Here is a 21101-nt window from a genome sequence, read left to right on the forward strand (position 1 = left end):
AGTGGAAACCCCCCAATTCTAGCTCCAACCCTAACCCCAACACACCCCTAACCCTAATCCCAACCTGATCCATAATCCTAATCACTAACCCTAACCCTAACCACAACCCTTACCCCAAAACAAACCTAATGTCAACCCTAACCATAACCCTAATCAAAACCCTAAATCCAACACACCCCTAATCCTAATCTGAACCCTAACCTCAAACCTAACCCTAATCCCAATACACCCCCAATCACAACCCTAACCTTAACCCTAATCCCAAACCTAACCCTAATCCCAAGCGTAACCCTAATGCCAACCCTAACCCTAATACCAACCCTAATCCAAACCCTAACCCTAATCCCAGCTCTAACCCTAACTTTAGCCCCAACCCTAGCCCTAACTTTAGCCCCAACCCTAACCCTAAGGCTACTTTCACACTTGCGTCGTTTGGCATTCCGTCGCAATCTGTCGTTTTGGACAAGAAACGGATCCTGCAAATGTGCCCGCAGGATGCGTTTTTTGCCCATAGACTTGTATTGCCGACGGATCGTGACGGATGGCCACACGTCGCGTCCGTCGTGCACTGGATCAGTTGTGTTTTGGCGGAGCGTCGGCACAAAAAAACGTTCAATGAAACGTTTTTTTGTACGTCGCATCCGCCATTTCTGACCGCGCCTGCGTGGCCGTAACTCCGCCCCCTCCTCCCCAGGACATAGATTGGGCAGCGGATGCGTTGAAAAACTACAGCTGCTGCCCACGTTGTGCACAATTTTCACAACGTGCGTCGGTATGTCGGGCCGACGCATTGCGACGGCCCCGTACCGACGTAAGTGTGAAAGAAGCCTAACCCTAAATTTAGCCCCAACCCTAACCCTAAATTTAGCCCCAACCCTAACCCTAAATTTAGCCCCAACCCTAACCCTAAATTTAGCCCCAGCCCTAACCCTACCCCTACCCCTAACCCTACCCCTAGCCCTAACCCTAGCCCTACCCCTAACCCTACCCCTACCCCTACCCCTAATTTTAGCCCCAACTGCTGTTCTCCTGCCGGCCGGCAGATGGAGACAGATGGCGGGCGCACTGGGCATGCGTCCGCCATGTTCTTCTGCCGGCGGCCAGGAGGAGCAGCAAGAGGATCCAGGGACCTAGGTGAGTATGCTAGGGTCCCCGAATCCCCCTATTTCTCTGTCCTCTGATGTGCGATCACATCAGAGGACAGAGAATTACACTTTACTTTTTTTTTTGCGGTCGCCGGTAAACAGTTAATTACCGGCGATCGCAAAACAGGGGTCGGTAATACCGACCCAGATCATGCTCTTTGGGGTCTCGGCTACCCCCGGCAGCCGAGACCCCAAAGATTCTCCCGGTGCCGGCCGGCGGGCGCACTGCGCATGCGCCTGCCATTTTGAAGATGGCGGCGCCCACCGGGAGACACGAGGAGCATCGGGGGAGCTAGGTGAGTATTGGGGGGCCACCTGGGACCCCTTTTCTCTGTCCTCCGATGTGCGATCACATCGGAGGACAGAGAAATTAAAAAGAGATCGCTTTTTTTTTTTTTTTGCGATCGCCGGTAAACGGTTAATTACCGGCGATCGCAAATGCGGGGTGGGTTAAAAACCCCCCGAATCATGTTCTCTGGGGTCTTGGCTACCCTCGGCAGCCGAGACCCCGGAGAAAATCGGCCTCTGGGGGGCGCTATGGACTTTTTTCACAGCGCCGTTAATTAACGGCGCTGTGGTTTAAGTACCCTTAGCGGCCGCCGTTAAAAGGCGTATCGGCGGTCGCTAAGGGGTTAAGGTTGTAAAGAAAAATAAAACAAAACGTAAAAAAAAAAATAAACATGCATTTCCTATTTTGCTTTACATACCCCCAACAATATCAGGAAGAAAAAAAAACAACACTTTACAATGGCCTGGTCCTCAAAGTTTGTTACATTGTCTATGTGGGTCAATTTTACAAAAATGATTTTAACATACCGGTATTCTGAGTCATTATACACTGCTTTACAAAGTAAGTAAAATTGAGAAACCACATTTACAAAGTGTATACATTTATCACATTTATCATGAAGGTCACATAAAATAACTATAGTAAAAGGTTCAGATTATTCATAAACCAGGACAGTCTCATCCATTATCAATTACTGAAGACTATCATTACTTACATCTGGGTCCATTAGCAGAAAATTGTGTGTACCTCTGCTGCTGTAGGTAGACCTCTTAATGGTCTTGCTGTGATAAAAATGGTAGTAATGTTCAAGATTTCCAATCTGAAAAAAAAAAAATGCTAAAAGGTTACGAAAAACAACATTTCTCTACACATGTATGGAAACAGAGGAATAATGTCTGACATTTATTGGCTTGACTCACACTTACTGGAGTTGGGAAACAAATCAACAGCATGGCTTATAAGTTATTGATTTTAAGAACATCTTTATTTACAGAAGGGTAGAGATGGGTGAACCCGAACAGTAAAGTGTGGGGCCTGTACCGAACACCTGCTGTTCGGGTATAGAACCTGAACATTGACTTCACCAGGAAGTCCGTGTTACTGTTCAGATTCAGCACCCCGAACTCCGAGTGTTTCACAAGCAGTCACCTGCATGACCGTACGAGAAACACTGGCGGCTCTGATTGGAAGATCATTAGCACTAGTCAGAGCGCTGCGGTTCTCACGCTGGCAGATGACAATGAGCACGAAGCTGTAACCGGAGGTAAAATGTTAACCTCCGGTAACTGGCGTCGACTGATGGGACTTCCACTCCCGTCAGCCTAAGCCTGCTGCCGCTAGTAACAGCAAGAGCAGGCGGCGGATGGGAGTATTCATCAGCCAATGCCTGCACTATAAATAATGAGAAAAAAAAGAAACAGTATGTGTTGAGGCTGTTTAACAAACAGACAATCCCGCATGTGTTGCGGGTGCAAATCATGCATCCGTGGGGACTCGAACATACAGTATTACTTGAGCACGCCAAAGATACTCTGATAACAGGATATCTGAGCATGCTCGCTCAACACTAGTGGCCACTATACAAGAATGTTGTCATTATATTAACCTCTTAGTTTACATTTTCCAAATAGTTTTAAGGCAAAGCATTTTTCTCCTAAATCCCTATTTAGTCCCATAATCCAAGCTATTTTCTAATATACTTGGTTTAAAAATTTCATACTATTCCCTTACTACACTGACAGCTTTTGTTTTTTTTCTGCTCCTGTCTGATGCAGACGTGTTTGACTATCCCAGTGCATGCGGAGATACCCAAACGAAGCATCATCAAAGCAAGGAGGCAGAGGCTGCGATCACCTGCCCCTCCCCTGAAACGAAGCGTCATCAGTGTCCCCCCCTTCCTCCTCCCGTGCATAGTCTTCCTCAGTGACCTGTGCAATGAGCGACCGGTCTGTTGTCTGTATAGATGAATAATAAGCTGACAACAGAGCGTTATCACTATTCCCAACAGAGGCCAGTGACTTCATTTGCAAGGGTGGCACTAGTCCTCCTCAATGTCAGGTATAGTGACACCGCTCTGTTGACGGCTTATTAGTATTCATATAAGCAAACAGACCGAATGCTGCACTCATTGCACAGGGCATGGGCGACACAATCTGGGACCCACCAGGGACCAGCACCTGAAACTAGCATCACTGATGACGCTTTGTTTCAGGGAGGGGGCAGAGGTTGTGACAGTGAATGCAGCCTCTGCCCACCGATGGTGCTTTGTTTCGAGTATCCCAGCATGCACTGCACTGGTGATACTTTAATTGTCATCAGACAGGAAGTAGGAAAAAAAAATCACTAGCTTTTATACAGGAGTAGTAGAATATTTTTAAAGTATATTAGAAAATCGCTTAGATTATGGAACTAAATACAGTAGATGGGAAGTTAGGAGCAAAATGGCCTTCAGACCACCACTTTAATTTTTCTAGGAGCTCAATCCAGCATGAAATAGACAATAGGAGCTTGAGTCTACAACAGCTTTGCCTTTTAATTACGTTAACATGAACGGTTATCAAGACTATTACGGAGTTATATTTGTTCTTGGGAGGTAAAGAATTTTGTTAGCCATTGATAATACCCCCCCTTCATAATTTGGATAAAAAGGAGCGGAAATCAGAATGTAAATTTAAAAACCTGTGCAGCACTTAAATGGCTGTCTACTACTCAGACCCTCTCAATCACTACATTCCCCCCAGGCAAACTAGCAGTGGCATTGGAGGCGGGCGCCACTTCCTTTAGGACAGAACATCCAGAGGAAGTCAAAAGGCAACTGTAGATCCAACTTCTTCCAGGTGTCCATTTTGGATGAAGGAAGAGACAGCAAAGCCCTTGGAAAGCAGGCACAAAAATCACTGGAACAGCAACCACACAAGACAGCTGTGATTGAGTAACATGGGAGAAGTATGGCGATTGGGGAGTAGAAGTGTGACTGCAGGAGAAAAATTTAGTTACCGTACCAGTATATTCCCTAACTGTTCACTGCTGCTGTGCCGCCTCCATGACTGGAAGGGAGCAACTGCAGGGAGAATAGAAGTCATTTCCTCACTGCAGCAATACTTCCTTTCAGGGCTCATTTAAACATCAGTGATTTTTCTCCTATACAAAAAAAAAAGAAAAAAAACGGAGTTTAATTGGAGTTCTTACTAGTCTCATCAGAAAAAAAAAAGATGAAAAAGTTGAGAAACTTTCATATCAGTCTATGAAAAATGGACAACATACAGATAGTATCTGAGTGCTGTCACACTATTTCAGACCCATAGACATGCCCTGGTGAAATTTATCTGGGACTTAGATCAAAATTGGACATGCCGCAAATGATCCACAAAAATGCAAAATGTGTGAACAGCTCTATAGACCAAAATTGGTACTAGTTCTATCAGTGAAAAACACAGATCGGACTTGTAAGCAAAAAAAACTGATGACTGAATAAGACCTTATGCCATGTTCACACCTTGCTTTTTTGCTGCAGACAAAACCTGATAACTTGGCAGCAAAAAAAAAAAAAAGCTGCAGACTAGTGGTGAGCGAGTGTGCTCGTTACTCGTGTTTTCCGAGCATGCTCAGGTGGTCTCCGAGTATCTGGGGCGTGCTCGTAGATTACGCTTGTGTCTCCACAGCTGCATGATTTGCGGATCCTGGACAGCCTGAACACATGCAGGGATTGCCTGTTTGTTAGAGAATCCATACATGTATTCAGGCTGTCTAATAGCCGCAAATCATGCAGCTACAGGGACACAAACTATCTATGAGCACGCCCAAGATACTTGGAGAACACCTGCGCATGCTCAGAAAACTCGAGTTAGGCTATGTGCCCACATTCAGGATTTTTAGCATTTTCTCGGCATTTTTCCGCTGCAAAAACGCTTTAAAAACGCTTACATTAAGCATCCCATCATTTTAATGGCTTCCACAATTTTGTGGCCATGCTGCGTTTTTTCCCGCGGAAAAAAAACACATATTGCAAAAAAACGCAGCATGTTCATTAATTTTGCAGAAAATCTGCGGATTTGGTGCTATATTGCATTGGGAAGCTCTGGAAAAAAATGTGAAAAATCCGCAAAAAAAGTGTACGGATTTCCTGCGGAAGGAGTCCGGTTTTCATCAGGAAAATTCCGCGAACAATCCTGATCGTGGGCACATAGCCTAACAAGCACACTCGCTCATCAGATTTTGATGGATTTCTTACTGCATTTTTGCTGCGTTATTTCAGGTTTTCTATAATACAAGCATGAACACAAGGTGTTAGTCCAACAATTCAAGACATATGTGGCACCATAAAACATTTTTTGAAAAAAAGGCAATTTGATCAATTTATTTAGAGAAGAAAGATTTTTATGTCTGGGGAAAAGAAGTGACTTCTGAACAAAAAAAAGTTCATGAAAAAATACACAATTGCAAATGTAAAACAGCGGGCGGAGTTGAATTGGTCAGGAATAGTTCACCCAAGACATTAGCAGAGTATTTTGTAGGTCGGACATTTTACTTTTACACATTCGTCGGCCATTGAGGTGGTCAGGCATTGTTAAATGTTACATTGGTCAAGCAATGCTTACTTTAAAATCTATCACTAATTTAATTAAATTATACTAATCCATAACTGCCATTCTCAGGTGAGGAAACCTAGACATTTTGGTGTAAATTTGGGATCACAATAAATAAATGGACATCATAGCTGCTTATTTTCACTGAAGACGCAGCAAAAACGGATGCCAACGTTTTCACTGCATTCTTGCACTTACTCATTGCTTTCTATGGGTGAAAACTCGCTGCAAAAACGCCGAAAGAATTGACCGTTCTCAAAAGCAGCAGTTTTCAATTCAGTCAGGGAAAAAAAAAACGTGTGCATGAGATTTCTGAAATCTCACCTTTTGCTGGTAATGTGAAGGGGCTTTTAATTTGCAGAAAAAACGAAGCAAAAACGCAGTGAGTGAACATAGCTTTACAAGACTGCTGCACATTTAAAATTGTATTGATCTGCAGATTCCCAGATACAGTTTTTTGTTTTGCAGACAGGATCCCTTGAAGATGAGTATTAAAACACCAAAGTATCTTGTTCCTCACCCCATGTCAACCCAAGTATACCAGTCACACTTCCGTACTTTCCAGTCCAGGTGATGTATGAACTGGTTGCGGTCTCCTGCCACGAACTAGGCAGCCTCATACATGTATTCTCACAAACATTGATGGGTGATCCAGCCCAAGTCTCGTCTAGATACTCACATTTAATTATCAGACTCAAATACACAACATATTGCCACCTGGACTCCCAAACAGTCTTTTCCATTCATTTGAAATGACTTTTGAACGATTTCAAGGAAACACAGCTAACTGTATCAAAGGACAAATCAACATCCTTGGAAAACACGTTACAGCAAGAATCGTGTAGGCAACCAATTAATTAGCACTCATTGCTGGAAAATATTCTGCCATTGGAAAAAAAAAAAAAAAGTTTTTCCTGGCAGTAGTCATCTTTAAAACCAAGGATCGGAGGCATCTGAGGCAACACTCCTATCTAATTAGTCTGGTAATGCTTAATGAAAGAAACAGTTTCAACAGACTTCTTGTGATAAAACCACTTGTAAGTAGTGCAAACTGTGGTCCTGAAATGATGTGAAAATGTACTACTGAGAGAACTATAAAAATAATTTGCTTTGCCATTTGTATTTCATCAGTATTGGGGAAAAGCTGAAATAATCCACATTTACAAATAAAAAAATATTTAAAAAAAATGCATTTTTCAAGGTTTTTATTTACTGTAACTTTTACAAAGTTCTGTACAAGAAACCTTTATTCTAAACTGAATCGATTAGAAAGTGAGACACCGTTCATATGCGCCATTAGGACATATGGATATTATAGAGGGTTGGGTGCGGAATCTGGTGGTAAAGGCAAAATGGACACTTTCTAGAAAGCAGCTCCTATATTAGGACAGAGGTTTTCTGTTGAGCCTCCTCTGCTCTAAACCTATTCTAACATGTAAAGAGTGAATTACGGCCTCACACGGAAATATGTTCCTTTAGGTTTTTCTTCAAGGATATAAAAGGAAGTTATCAACCACTTTTGAAAGACTTTCTAATGTGATGCACAGGAAAGATACATTTACATCTGAACTTATACTATAGATCCCAGCTTAGAACACCAGAGCTCTAGAATCTGCAGCACATTCCATACCAAGGCGAGATATTCCAATTAGGCATACCGTAATTCGTATTAGTGTGAGCCATTAGCACATTTATATTCTCATTAAAAATAATGAAGACTGAATTTTCAGAACACATTTGAATAATATTTTCTTTCCATTTTAAAGGTTCTGACGTTTGTTTTAATTTCAAGTGTATACTGGAAATGGTATCTATGCAAGAACGAGCCATCATCTGTCTATCGCATGCATGCACAGTAACGCACGAATGGGTGTCATTTTACTTTAAAGGAATATTCTATTCTTTTGTGGTCAGGAGTGTACTACTCCACTACTGGGTAGGTTGCTGGGGACCGTGGGCTCCTGAAGACGGACCATTCGGACAGTGGCTTGGCTCAAATTGAGCGCTCGCCCCAGCTAGAGGCAGCTTTTCCTCTGCAAATAGGAAAAACACAGAAGGAACTTAAAGGGAACCTGTCATGTCATTTCAAGCTTCTAAACTGTCCACAGTGCGTTAGTGACACAATCTACATCACTAACACTTTCATTTAACCCCTTCATGACCCAGCCTATTTTGACCTTAAAGACATTGCCGTTTTTTGCAATTCTGACCAGTGTCCCTTTATGAGGTAATAACTCAGGAACGCTTCAACGGGTCCTAGCGGTTCTGAGATTGTTTTTTCGTGACATATTGGGCTTCATGTTAGTGGTAAATTTAGGTCAATAAATTCTGCGTTTATTTGTGATAAACACGGAAATTTGGCGAAAATTTTGAAAATTTCGCAATTTTCACATTTTGAATTTTTATTCTGTTAAACCAGAGAGATATGTGACACAAAATAGTTAATAAATAACATTTCCCACATGTTTACTTTACATCAGCACAATTTTGGAAACAAAATTTTTTTTTGTTAGGAAGTTATAAGGGTTAAAATTTGACCAGCGATTTGTCATTTTTACAACGAAATTTACTAAACCATTTTTTTTAGGGACCACCTCACATTTGAAGTCAGTTTGAGGGGTCTATATGGCTGAAAATACCCAAAAGTGACACCATTCTAAAAACTGCACCCCTCAAGGTACTCAAAACCACATTCAAGAAGTTTATTAACCCTTCAGGTGCTTCACAGCAGCAGAAGCAACATGGAAGGAAAAAATGAACATTTAACTTTTTAGTCACAAAAATTATCTTTTAGCAACAATTTTTTTATTTTCACAATGGTAAAAGGAGAAACTGAACCACGAAAGTTGTTGTCCAATTTGTCCCGAGTACGCAGATACCTCATATGTGGGGGTAAACCACTGTTTGGGCGCACGGCAGGGCTTGGAAGGGAAGGAGCGCCATTTGACTTTTTGAATGAAAAATTGGCTCCACTCTTTAGCGGACACCATGTCACGTTTGGAGAGCCCCCGTGTGCCTAAAAATTGGAGCTCCCCCACAAGTGACCCCATTTTGAAAACTAGACGCCCAAAGGAACTTATCTAGATGCATAGTGAGCACTTTGAACCCCCAGGTGCTTCACAAATTGATCCGTAAAAATGAAAAAGTACTTTTTTTTCACAAAAAAATTCTTTTAGCCTCAATTTTTTCATTTTCACATGGGCAACAGGATAAAATGGATCCTAAAATGTGTTGGGCAATTTCTCCTGAGTACACCAATACCTCACATGTGGGGGTAAACCACTGTTTGGGCACATGGTAAGGCTCGGAAGGGAAGGAGCGCCATTTGACTTTTTGAATGAAAAATTATTTCCATCGTTAGCGGACACCATGTCGCGTTTGGATAGCTCCTGTGTGCCTAAACATTGGCGCTCCCCCACAAGTGACCCCATTTTGAAAACTAGACCCCCCAAGGAACTTATTTAGATGCCTAGTGAGCATTTTAAACCCTCAGGTGCTTCACAAATTGATCTGTAAAAATGAAAAAGTACTTTTTTTTCACAAAAAAATTATTTTCGCCTCAATTTTTTCATTTTCACATGGGCAGTAGGATAAAATGGATCATAAAATTTGTTGGGCAATTTCTCCAGAGTACGTCGATACCTCATATGTGGGGGTAAACCACTGTTTGGGCACTCGGCAGGGCTCGGAAGGGAAGGCGCGCCATTTGACTTTTTGAATGGAAAATTAGCTCCAATTGTTAGCGGACACCATGTCGCGTTTGGAGAGCCCCTGTGTGCCTAAACATTGGAGCTCCCCCACAAGTGACCCCATTTTGGAAACTAGACCCCCCAAGGAACTTATCTAGATGCATATTGAGCACTTTAAACCCCCAGGTGCTTCACAGAAGTTTATAACGCAGAGCCATGAAAATAAAAAATAATTTTTCTTTCCTCAAAAATGATTTTTTAGCCTGGAATTTCCTATTTTGCCAAGGATAATAGGAGAAATTGGACCCCAAATATTGTTGTCCAGTTTGTCCTGAGTACGCTGATACCCCATATGTGGGGGTAAACCACTGTTTGGGCACACGGCAGGGCTCGGAAGGGATGGCACGCCATTTGGCTTTTTAAATGGAAAATTAGCTCCAATCATTAGCGGACACCATGTCACGTTTGGAGAGCCCCTGTGTGCCTAAACATTGGAGATCCCCCAGAAATGACACCATTTTGGAAACTAGACCCCCAAAGGAACTAATCTAGATGTGTGGTGAGGACTTTGAACCCCCAAGTGCTTCATAGAAGTTTATAATGCAGAGCCGTGAAAATAATAAATACGTTATCTTTCCTCAAAAATAATTATTTAGCCCAGAATTTTTTATTTTCCCAAGGGTTACAGGAGAAATTGGACCCCAAAAGTTGTTGTCCAGTTTCTCCTGAGTACGCCGATACCCCATGAGTGGGGGTAAACCACTGTTTGGGCACACGTCGGGGCTCAGAAGGTAAGTAGTGACTTTTGAAATGCAGACTTTGATGGAATGGTCTGCGGGCGTCACGTTGCGTTTGCAGAGCCCCTGGTGTGCCTAAACAGTAGAAACCCCCACAAGTGACCCCATTTTAGAAACTAGACCCCCCAAGGAACTTATCTAGATATGTGGTGAGCACTTTGAACCCCCAAGTGCTTTACAGACGTTTACAACGCAGAGCCGTGAAAATAAAAAATCATTTTTCTTTCCTCAAAAATTATGTTTTAGCAAGCATTTTTTTAGATTCACAAGGGTAACAGGAGAAATTGGACCCCAGTAATTGTTGCGCAGTTTGTCCTGAGTATGCTGGTACCCCATATGTGGGGGTAAACCACTGTTTGGGCACACGTCAGGGCTCGGAAGTGAGGGAGCACCATTTGACTTTTTGAATACGAGATTGGCTGGTGTGCCTAAACAGTGGTAACCCCTGAATTCTAACTCCAACCCTAACCCCCCACACCCCTAACCCTAATCCCAACTGTAGCCATAACCCTAATCACAACCCTAACCACAACCCTAATTCCAACCTTAACCCTAAGGCTATGTGCCCACATTGCGGATTCGTGTGAGATATTTCCGCACCATTTTTGAAAAATCCACGGGTAAAAGGCACTGCGTTTTACCTGCGGATTTTCCGCGGATTTCCAGTGTTTTTTGTGTGGATTTCACCTGCGGATTCCTATTGAGGAACAGGTGTAAAACGCTGCGGAATCCGCACAAAGAATTGACATGCTGCGGAAAATACAACGCAGCGTTTCCGCGCTGTATTTTCCGCACCATGGGCACAGCGGATTTGGTTTTTCATATGTTTACATGGTACTGTACACCTGATGGAACACTGCTGCGAATCCGCAGCGGCCAATCCGCAGCCAAATCCGCACCGTGTGCACATAGCCTAATTCTAAAGGTATGTGCACACGCTGCGGAAAACGCTGCAGATCCGCAGCAGTTTCCCATGAGTTTACAGTTCAATGTAAACCTACGGGAAACAAAAATCGCTGTACACATGCTGCGGAAAAACTGCACGGAAACGCAGCGGTTTACATTCCGCAGCATGTCACTTCTTTGTGCGGATTCCGCAGCGGTTTTACAACTGCTCCAATAGAAAATCGCAGTTGTAAAACCGCAGTGAAATGCGCAGAAAAAAACGCGGTAAATCCGCCATAAATCCGCAGCGGTTTAGCACTGCGGATTTATCAAATCCGCAGCGGAAAAATCCGCAGAGGACCAGAATACGTGTGCACATACCGAAACCCTAACCCTACCCCTAACCCTAGCCCTAACCCTACCCCTAACCCTATTCTAACATTAGTGGAAAAAAAAAATTTCTTTATTTTTTTTATTGTCCCTACCTATGGGGGTGACAAAGGGGGGGGGGGGGGGTCATTTATTATTTTTTTTATTTTGATCACTGAGATATAATCTATCTCAGTGATCAAAATGCACTTTGGAACGAATCTGCCGGCCATTTTGGAAGATGGCGGCGCCCAGCGAGAAGACGGACGGGACCCCGGCTGGATCGGTAAGTATGATGGGGTGGGGGGGGACCGGAGCACGGGGGGGGAATCGGAGCGCGGGAGGGGTGGAACGGAGCACGGGGGGCGTGGAACGCAGCACGGGGGGGCTGGAATGGAGCACGGGGGGGCTGGAATGGAGCACGGGGGGTGGAATGGAGCGGAGTGCAGGGGGGGCGATTGGAGCACAGGGGGCGATTGGAGCACGGGGGGAGCGGACAAGAGCACGGGGGGAGCGGAGCACTGGACGGAGGGGAGCCGGAGCAGTGTACCGGCCAGATGGGGGGGCTGGGGGGGCGATCGGTGGGGTGGGGGCACATTAGTATTTCCAGCCATGGCCGATGATATTTCAGCATCGGCCATGGCTGGATTGTAATATTTCACCCGTTATAATAGGTGAAATATTACAAATCGCTGATTGGCAGTTTCACTTTCAACAGCCAATCAGAGCGATCGTAGCCACGAGGGGGTGAAGCCAACCCCCTGGGCTAAACTACCACTCCCCCTGTCCCTGCAGATCGGGTGAAATGGGAGTTAACCCTTTCACCCGGCCTGCAGGGACGCGATCTTTCCATGACGCCACATAGGCGTCATGGGTCGGATTGGCACCGACTTTCATGACGCCTACGTGGCGTCATGGGTCGGGAAGGGGTTAAAATGGCGCTATAATGAGGATTCCCTATCAATATGGCTTTGGAATGTGTGAGGAAACCGGAGAACCCAGAGAAAACCCACGCAAACACGGGGAGAACAGACAAACTCCTTGCAGATGTTGTCTTTGGTTGGATTTGAACTCCAGACCCCGGCAGTGTAAAGTAACATTGATAACCACTGAGCCACCGCATGTCCCTGCACAATGTTTAATTTAGGCTGACCGGAAATAAAAACGTTACGCAAGACTGACCTGCTAGACATGACTGGCAAGTTAAAATGAATATAAGATCTGCTCTAGTTGTAGGAAAGTTTTCCGGCTATATATGCTGCTGTTCCCTTGCACGCATGCTTGTCAACCCTAAGGGCATGTGTTTCAAGATCATAGCCTCAATGGTTTCACCAGAAATTTTGTGTAAAACACATTGATAAATCGATAAACTTTTGCGTAACTTAAGGTTGCCCCAAATCTTGCCATTTTTTATGTTTTCACCCAGCTCTACCAAAGGAGGTAGAACTAGGGCATGATTGGGACATTATTCATCCCAGTCTTGGTGAAACGGTGCCAATATCTATAAAATTTAATATAATTACGTATAATTGCTTATATGTACGATGATGTGGGAAGTGCACACCGACACAGCGAACTACATATACGGCACCGCTATTTCCAGTCATCGCGCGAGGGTCGAGTTAAGACCCCATCTCGTTGGCAAGCACAGTGATTGGCCAATCAATTCTGACCAGCCAATCACAACAATGTCACAAAGTTGTAAAAAAATAAAAATAAAAATCAACGTGGCATGCTGTGATTGGTGCTGTGTGAGACAGCATCAATCAGAGCAGTTAAAATGGATGATGATTAGCCTTTTTGTTGCCGATTGGTCAGTAACTATTGTTCAGCCAATCAGCGCCAAAAGGGTTATCTAAAAGGCAATCACCACTCTGCACATTATCTTTACCTCAGGGTTGGCGTGAAGAGCGGTTGTATACCCCTCTGTTACCTAAGAAAAGAAAAAAATCATTGTTGGCCTGTGCAACCCTCCTGCGATCTGTGCTGTGTGACCAATCTGTGATCACAGCAGAAGTTCCTAAATCCATGTCCCAGCTCTCCCTATCCCCTCACCCCAATATCCAAGACATTTTTGGCACACTTTTTTGTGCCTTTTCTGTGTGCGGTGTTTTGCGCTGAGCATTCATGCTCTTCCAGTGACAGCAGCTCTCTGATCAGTATCGCTGTGCCAAGGGACTTTTTCATTTTTTTTTTTTAGATATAGTTAAGAGTAAAGTATGACAGTAAGTGATGTTGCTTTTTCAAAAAAAAGTTAGTACAGAGTAGATTTATAGGTAGGGAGATAGCACATTAGGGGAGCGAACGTTGCAGTATAACTGATGTCCGAATTTCTTTTGCAAAAAACAAAGAAAAGTAACATCGCAGTGATCGTGCCATCAGATTTTCTTTTGCAAAAAAGTAAGCATCAAGATATAGCTATATACATACATATATACATACACACACAAACTTATTTACATGATTTTTCTTTTCAGTCTAAGGGTATGTTCACACGTTCAGGATTTCCATCCTTTTTTTTTTCAGGACAGTTTTTTTAAAAAACTGCAGCTCTTGGCAGAAAACGCAGGTCCTTTTTTTGTCCTTTTTTGATGCGTTTTTTGATGCGTTTTTTGATGCGTTTTTTTATCCTTTTTTTATGCAGTTTTCTATGCAGAGACTGTTTCCTAGGAAGCTTTTTAGGGCTAAAATGGCTGAAAATACCCTACCCCTAACCCTACCCCTAACCCTAACCCTACCCCTACCCCTAACCCTACCCCTAACCCTAACCCTACCCATATTCTAACCTTAGTGAAAAAAAAAAAAAAAAAATTCTTAATTTTTTTATTGTCCCTACCAATGGGGGTGACAAAGTGGGGGGGGTGTCATTTACTATTTTTTTATTTTGATCACTGAGATAGGTTATATCTCAGTGATCAAAATGCACTTTGGAGCGAATCTGCCGGCCGGCAGATTCGGCGGGCGCACTGCGCATGCGCCCGCCATTTTGCAAGATGGCGGCGCCCAGGGAGAAGACGGCCGGATGGACACCGGGACGCCGGGTAAGTATAAGGGGGGGAGATTAGGGCACGGGGGGGCATCGGAGCACTGGGGGGGGGGCATCGGAGCACGGGGGGGGCATCGGAGCACGGGGGGGCGGGATCGGAGCACGGGGGGGCAGCCACACTCCGCCCACGCACTTCCGCCCGCTCCCCCGCACTTCCTGCTGCAGCGGTTCTGCACATCAAATCGCAGTAAAACCCGCAGATATATTTTTGATCTGCGTGTTTTACTGCGATTTTGACCTCACAATGGAGGTCTATGGGTGCAGAACCGCTGCGGTTCAGGAAGAAGAATTGACATGCTCCTTCTTTTTTCCGGGAGCTATTCAGCGCGGCTTTTTTTTTACAATTTCCGGACCATGTGCACAGTGTGTCCTGTTTTCCATAGGGTACAGTGTACTGTACCCTGCATGGAAAACAGCTGCGGAACCGCAGCGGCAAAACCGTCGCGGTTCCGCGGTAAAAAACGCACTGTGTGAACATTTTTTATAATACAAAAGTACGTTTTACACAACCCCCACACAATACATTGATCAAAGCACAACTTACACAAAATTCACCAGTGTTTTGAAAAATAAAATAAATCGTCAAAGACGCTATTCACCAATTTAGATTGTGAGCTACAATGGGGACAGCATCGTGGAATATGATGGTGCTGTATAAGCAAGTACACCAATAAAAATATTGCCAGGATTAATAACAGAACAGTAAAATACAGTTTAAACAAAAAATGCTCCAGAATTTAAGTCTATAGCGAAGCTGCGTTCATATCTGTCACAAATGCTTAGAGCTTTTGTCACAAAACGCCTTACTTATTGGACAGAAGGACGTTGCATACATCATAATTCTGCACTTCAAAATGACGGACACCATAAGGCCATGTTCCCACATACGGAACAGCTACGTTATTTTTCTGCATGTTTTCAGCAAGTGTCCACACCAAAACATGCAATAGCAATCTGCCATGTTTATTGTATTTTTGTGGCTTTTTAATGTAACATTAATGTGCAAATTTTTTTAATGAATTTGGTGCATATTTATTTTTAATACATTATTTAGTACAGAAACACCTGGACTGCACACTTAAAAAGTCATAAGCAATCCTAAAAGTGCGTTTTTCAGAATCAGAAGTGTATCCAGACAGTCAGGCACAGTCCGGGAGACAGACAGTCAGGCACAGTCCGGGAGACAGACAGTCAGGCACAGTCCGGGAGACAGACAGTCAGGCACAGTCCGGGAGACAGACAGTCAGGCACAGTCCGGGAGACAGACAGTCAGGCACAGTCCGGGAGACAGACAGTCAGGCACAGTCCGGGAGACAGACAGTCAGGCACAGTCCGGGAGACAGACAGTCAGGCACAGTCCGGGAGACAGACAGTCAGGCACAGTCCGGGAGACAGAGTCAGGCACAGTCCGGGAGACAGACAGTCGGGCACAGTCCGGGAGACAGACAGTCGGGCACAGTCCGGGAGACAGACAGTCGGGCACAGTCCGGGAGACAGACAGTCGGGCACAGTCCGGGAGACAGACAGTCGGGCACAGTCCGGGAGACAGACAGTCGGGCACAGTCCGGGAGACAGACAGTCGGGCACAGTCCGGGAGACAGACAGTCGGGCACAGTCCGGGAGACAGACAGTCGGGCACAGTCCGGGAGACAGACAGTCGGGCACAGTCCGGGAGACAGACAGTCGGGCACAGTCCGGGAGACAGACAGTCGGGCACAGTCCGGGAGACAGACAGTCGGGCACAGTCCGGGAGACAGACAGTCGGGCACAGTCCGGGAGACAGACAGTCGGGCACAGTCCGGGAGACAGACAGTCAGGCACAGTCCGGGAGACAGACAGTCAGGCACAGTTCTGGAGACAGTCAGGCACAGTTCTGGAGACAGTCAGGCACAGTTCTGGAGACAGTCAGGCACAGTTCTGGAGACAGTCAGGCACAGTTCTGGAGACAGTCAGGCACAGTTCTGGAGACAGTCAGGCACAGTTCTGGAGACAGTCAGGCACAGTTCTGGAGACAGTCAGGCACAGTTCTGGAGACAGTCAGGCACAGTTCTGGAGACAGTCAGGCACAGTTCTGGAGACAGTCAGGCACAGTTCTGGAGACAGTCAGGCACAGTTCTGGAGACAGTCAGGCACAGTTCTGGAGACAGTCAGGCACAGTTCTGGAGACAGTCAGGCACAGTTCTGGAGACAGTCAGGCACAGTTCTGGAGACAGTCAGGCACAGTTCTGGAGACAGTCAGGCACAGTTCTGGAGACAGTCAGGCACAGTTCTGGAGACAGTCAGGCACAGTTCTGGAGACAGTCAGGCACAGTTCTGGAGACAGTCAGGCACAGTTCTGGAGACAGTCAGGCACAGTTCTGGAGACAGTCAGGCACAGTTCTGGAGACAGTCAGGCACAGTTCTGGAGACAGTCAGGCACAGTTCAGGAGCATATTTAAATTGAGTAGGCAAGTCACGTCCACTATGATTTAACTGTTAAAAGAAGCTGATTTTCCACAGATAAAAAAATTAATTGGTAAAAATTTTTACAATCCGTGGAAACATGGCCTCAAAGAACCGGCTTAAACTTCTAAACCAATGACATGTCACTATTTTTACGCACTGTACAACAGAACAAGTGTTTAGCACCGCTGGTTGGTCTGTGAAAACAGAAACTTAGTTTAAAAGACCACCAACCGGTAAACATTTGAACATCCGATCAATTATTTACACAGACAGACTGATGTGCACGGCTGACATTGTTCTCAGCAGCAGGAGTCCTGTTTACGCAGGATGATGCACTGCCAACAAATGATCTTTTGCACTACATAAAAACTATTTTCACCCGAGTGTTTTTCTCATTTATTGGGCAATAGTCAGCCTGCATAAGTGAAAGATTATCGTGAAACAAGCATTCTTATAAACAATGGACACCATAGAGCCATGTTCCTATATGCAGAAAAGGGACCTTATTTTTCTGCAAGATTTCCAGTTGTTACGAATACCCATTTCTCAATCTTTTATTGTAAATTGAGTTTAAAGGGAACCAGTCATCATGATTTAGTATGTTAAAATAAAAGTATGACCATAATGGTGCTTTTATACCGACTTAAATTGATTTAATAGATGCCTGTAGGGAAGAAATAAGCATCCAGGTTCTTGTTTAATTCACATTAGGAATTTGGTGCAATATCTTTTCTTGCTTTGGTGCAGGGTTTTTGGCTTTGTATGAGCGTCCTTTTTTAAAGTTCAAGTTAGAGTTGCCCTTGCCGCTGGCACATGCACACATTCATGTCCCGGTGATTTTCAGCAAAATGGCTCCAGTGGCGGCGCATGCACAGATTAACATCCTAACGTCATCAGCAAAAACTGTGCCATGGCAGTGCATGCGCACACTGAGATCTCGGCTTGTCATTGAGCAGAGGTCAGAATCTGTGATCGCGCTGCCACTGGCAACATTCTGTTGAAGACCACTGAAAGATGAACGTGCACAGCAGCGGCAATGATGGCGCTAGTGTGAACATTAAAAAAGAGGCTTGTAAAAACAGAGGGGGGCCGAAGCAGAGCCCAAAACCCTACCCGCATTCCCACCTCAAAAGATATTGCACCAAAACTTCTAACGTCAATTAAACAAGAACCAAGATGCAGATTTCTTCCCTACAGGTATCTATAAAAATCGGAATGAAAATGCCATTATGGTCATACCTTAATTTTAACATACTAAATCGTGATGACCGGTTCCCTTTCAGGGCCTTTTGAGACAAGCCAATGGATTTTAGAAAATGCTTGTTTTCTGATCAGCCTTTCTAAACAGATTAGCAATCACCTGACGAACATGCAACACCCTCGTTAGTGAGATGAGAAATTTTTTTTTCCAAGCGTTCGGGGAAAAAAAGTAATCAGTTCTCTGCCACATACAGTCTTGTGTAAAGTGGACATCTACTGACGAGAACAATGATATTCTATAAAGCACAAAACAGTATTCATTATCAACACAGCGTGGTTGGCTCTCCTAGACAAGCCTTTAAACCGCCAATCAACTTGCATGTATCCAAAAGGGGAGAAGGGACTAATGGAAGACAGTCAGGAGATCATGAATATCACATTCTCTGTACTTGTTTACCATGGTTTCTCACCTTGACTGGTACCTGCAAAGAAACCAATCCTTTCAACTTCAACAGATATATATACCACCTGTTCAGTCCAATTAACATATGCAAGCATTGCTTCCTGCTGTCTTCCCAATTGTGAGATGAGCTATTAAGCAAGAGCGCAATCTGGAAATTACCCAACTGCGCAGACACTAAGGTTGACTCACTAATAAATTGTATCCATCACCTTTTAGCGACTCCATATTCTCCAAGATGCAGCTCTTGCGATGCAGAATAATCAGCTACTTATTTTGAGAAAGCAATAGCTTGGAGGTTTTACTGCTCAAGATAATCTTCTTCTTATTAAGGATGCTGGTACAGGGCTGTCTCGCAGCCCACAACTCACTATATTTTTAGTTCTACTTTTTCAGAAATAAGAGTAATGACGCACTTTGATCACCTTCCTATCATTTCTTTCTGCTGCTTGGGTGAGCTAAATAGCATGCTTCATCTTCAGATGTGACACCCGCATTTCTAGCATCCTAATGGAAATAAATAAAAACACCAGCCCAAATCCGTTTTTGTCTAATAATCTATGGCAGTTCTCTGATAAAACCAGGAGGCTTAATAAAAAATAACCACGGTTGAGTAACCTCTAGCTAGACCTTCTGCTTGATGCTATAAAGCAAAATTAAAACACAGCGCTCACAACTCCCTGGAATACAAATCTATGTATAATATTTAACACAAGCCAGACATCCCCATCACCCAAGATGACACTGTCAAGACACTGCACTACCACCCACCATCATTTTATTTAATTGCGTTCATTTTGTGTTCAGGGAAACTCATACACTGGCATTGAAAAGCAAAGCGTTTTGATAATTCAGTGCGATCAGGATGTATTTTATGATGTAGGATAGTCAAGGCATGTACTGCTGCAGCCTCAAATTCAACATCAGATTCATTTTTGCTGCGATATTACTAATTAGTTACCTTCTAAGGCAGATAACAGATTGGAGAGGGGACAATTATTAAAATTACTGCATCTGGTACTACAAATACCCAGCAAAAACAGCTAAGTTAACTTAGCCAAAAGGGAAAATCTGCACAGAAAACTCAGCATATCCACAAGAGAAATTGACATGCTATGGATTTGACACGTGCACTGCAGGTGAGTTTACGCTGCGTTAAAAAGAAGCACAGTGGGGAGGAGATTTCTATAAATCCCGTCCACTTCACTGCAACTGTAAGATGCTGCGCGTTTCTAATGCCGCAATAATACAGAGCATCAAAAATGCACCAAAAACGTAGCCTCATAGGGCTATTCCATAAGGTATGCATTTCACACCACTATATACTGGGTGGATATCACTTATGGAAATTAAACAAAAACAATGTATTCACTTAAAAATGTAAAATTATCGAATTCCGATATCTGGATAACATCGTAAAGGGGCTAGGTAAGAAAATATTGATGCCATAATCCACATATAAAACCATTTCCTGTATTTTATATAAATCTTTCCAAACCACAGGACACACGAGATCAATAACAAAAGGGCTAGGTTGATGCTGGAGCACTTCATCCTTTCACGGCAGCATCGAGCAATGTACCACTCCTGTCACTGAGGATGCAAGTGGCACTGCAGTACGGTCCAATTCAAGAGAATGGTCTTAAGCTATATACACATCTGTGTTTGAGGCTCTAAAGACATTATTGCATCAAAACCACCCATCTTAATGCACTGGGGCTGTAGGGCTTAATAGTCACAGTGTGAGTATTGAGCATGTGCACCTCTGCTGCAATAAAGATTGGGGTCTGCAAAGGCCAGTACTCATGGAACAGAAGCACCCTTTCTTGGGGCTGCTTGGGGTCCCACTGTTAGTAGATACAGTATCTTAATGACTCCTGAGTCCTATCTATTGGAAAAGGGGGAAAACTCTGAATTCTAGAAATCGCCTTTAAGCCTGTTCACATGTTATACAGTGGCACAGTTGTTAGCACTACGGCCTTGCAGCTCTGGTGTTCAGGGTTTAAATCCCACCAAGGATAACATCTGCAAGGAGTTTGTATGTTCTCCTTATATTTGCGTGGGTTTCACTTGGGTACTCCGGTTTCCTCACTCTCAAAAACAAACTGAAAGAGAAATTAGATTTTGAGCCCCAGTGGGGGCAGAGATCATTACAGTGCCTTGCGAAAGTATTCGGCTCCCTGGAACTTT

At 44.1% G+C, this 21101-nt stretch overlaps 1 protein-coding gene across 1 annotated transcript in view; it reads right to left on the bottom strand.

Annotated features, from left to right (window-relative positions):
* The window catches only part of PCSK6 (proprotein convertase subtilisin/kexin type 6), a 284049-nt gene that overhangs the window by 159006 nt on the left and 103942 nt on the right, over window positions 1-21101 (bottom strand). Inside the window, exon 2 of the mRNA XM_069766332.1 lies at window positions 2150-2254. Within this exon, the coding sequence (XP_069622433.1) occupies window positions 2150-2254 (105 nt within the window). The remainder of the gene's footprint in view (window positions 1-2149; window positions 2255-21101) is intronic.

Source organism: Ranitomeya imitator, chromosome 4, assembly GCF_032444005.1.
Source record: "Ranitomeya imitator isolate aRanImi1 chromosome 4, aRanImi1.pri, whole genome shotgun sequence".
In the NCBI taxonomy this organism is placed as follows: domain Eukaryota; kingdom Metazoa; phylum Chordata; class Amphibia; order Anura; family Dendrobatidae; genus Ranitomeya; species Ranitomeya imitator.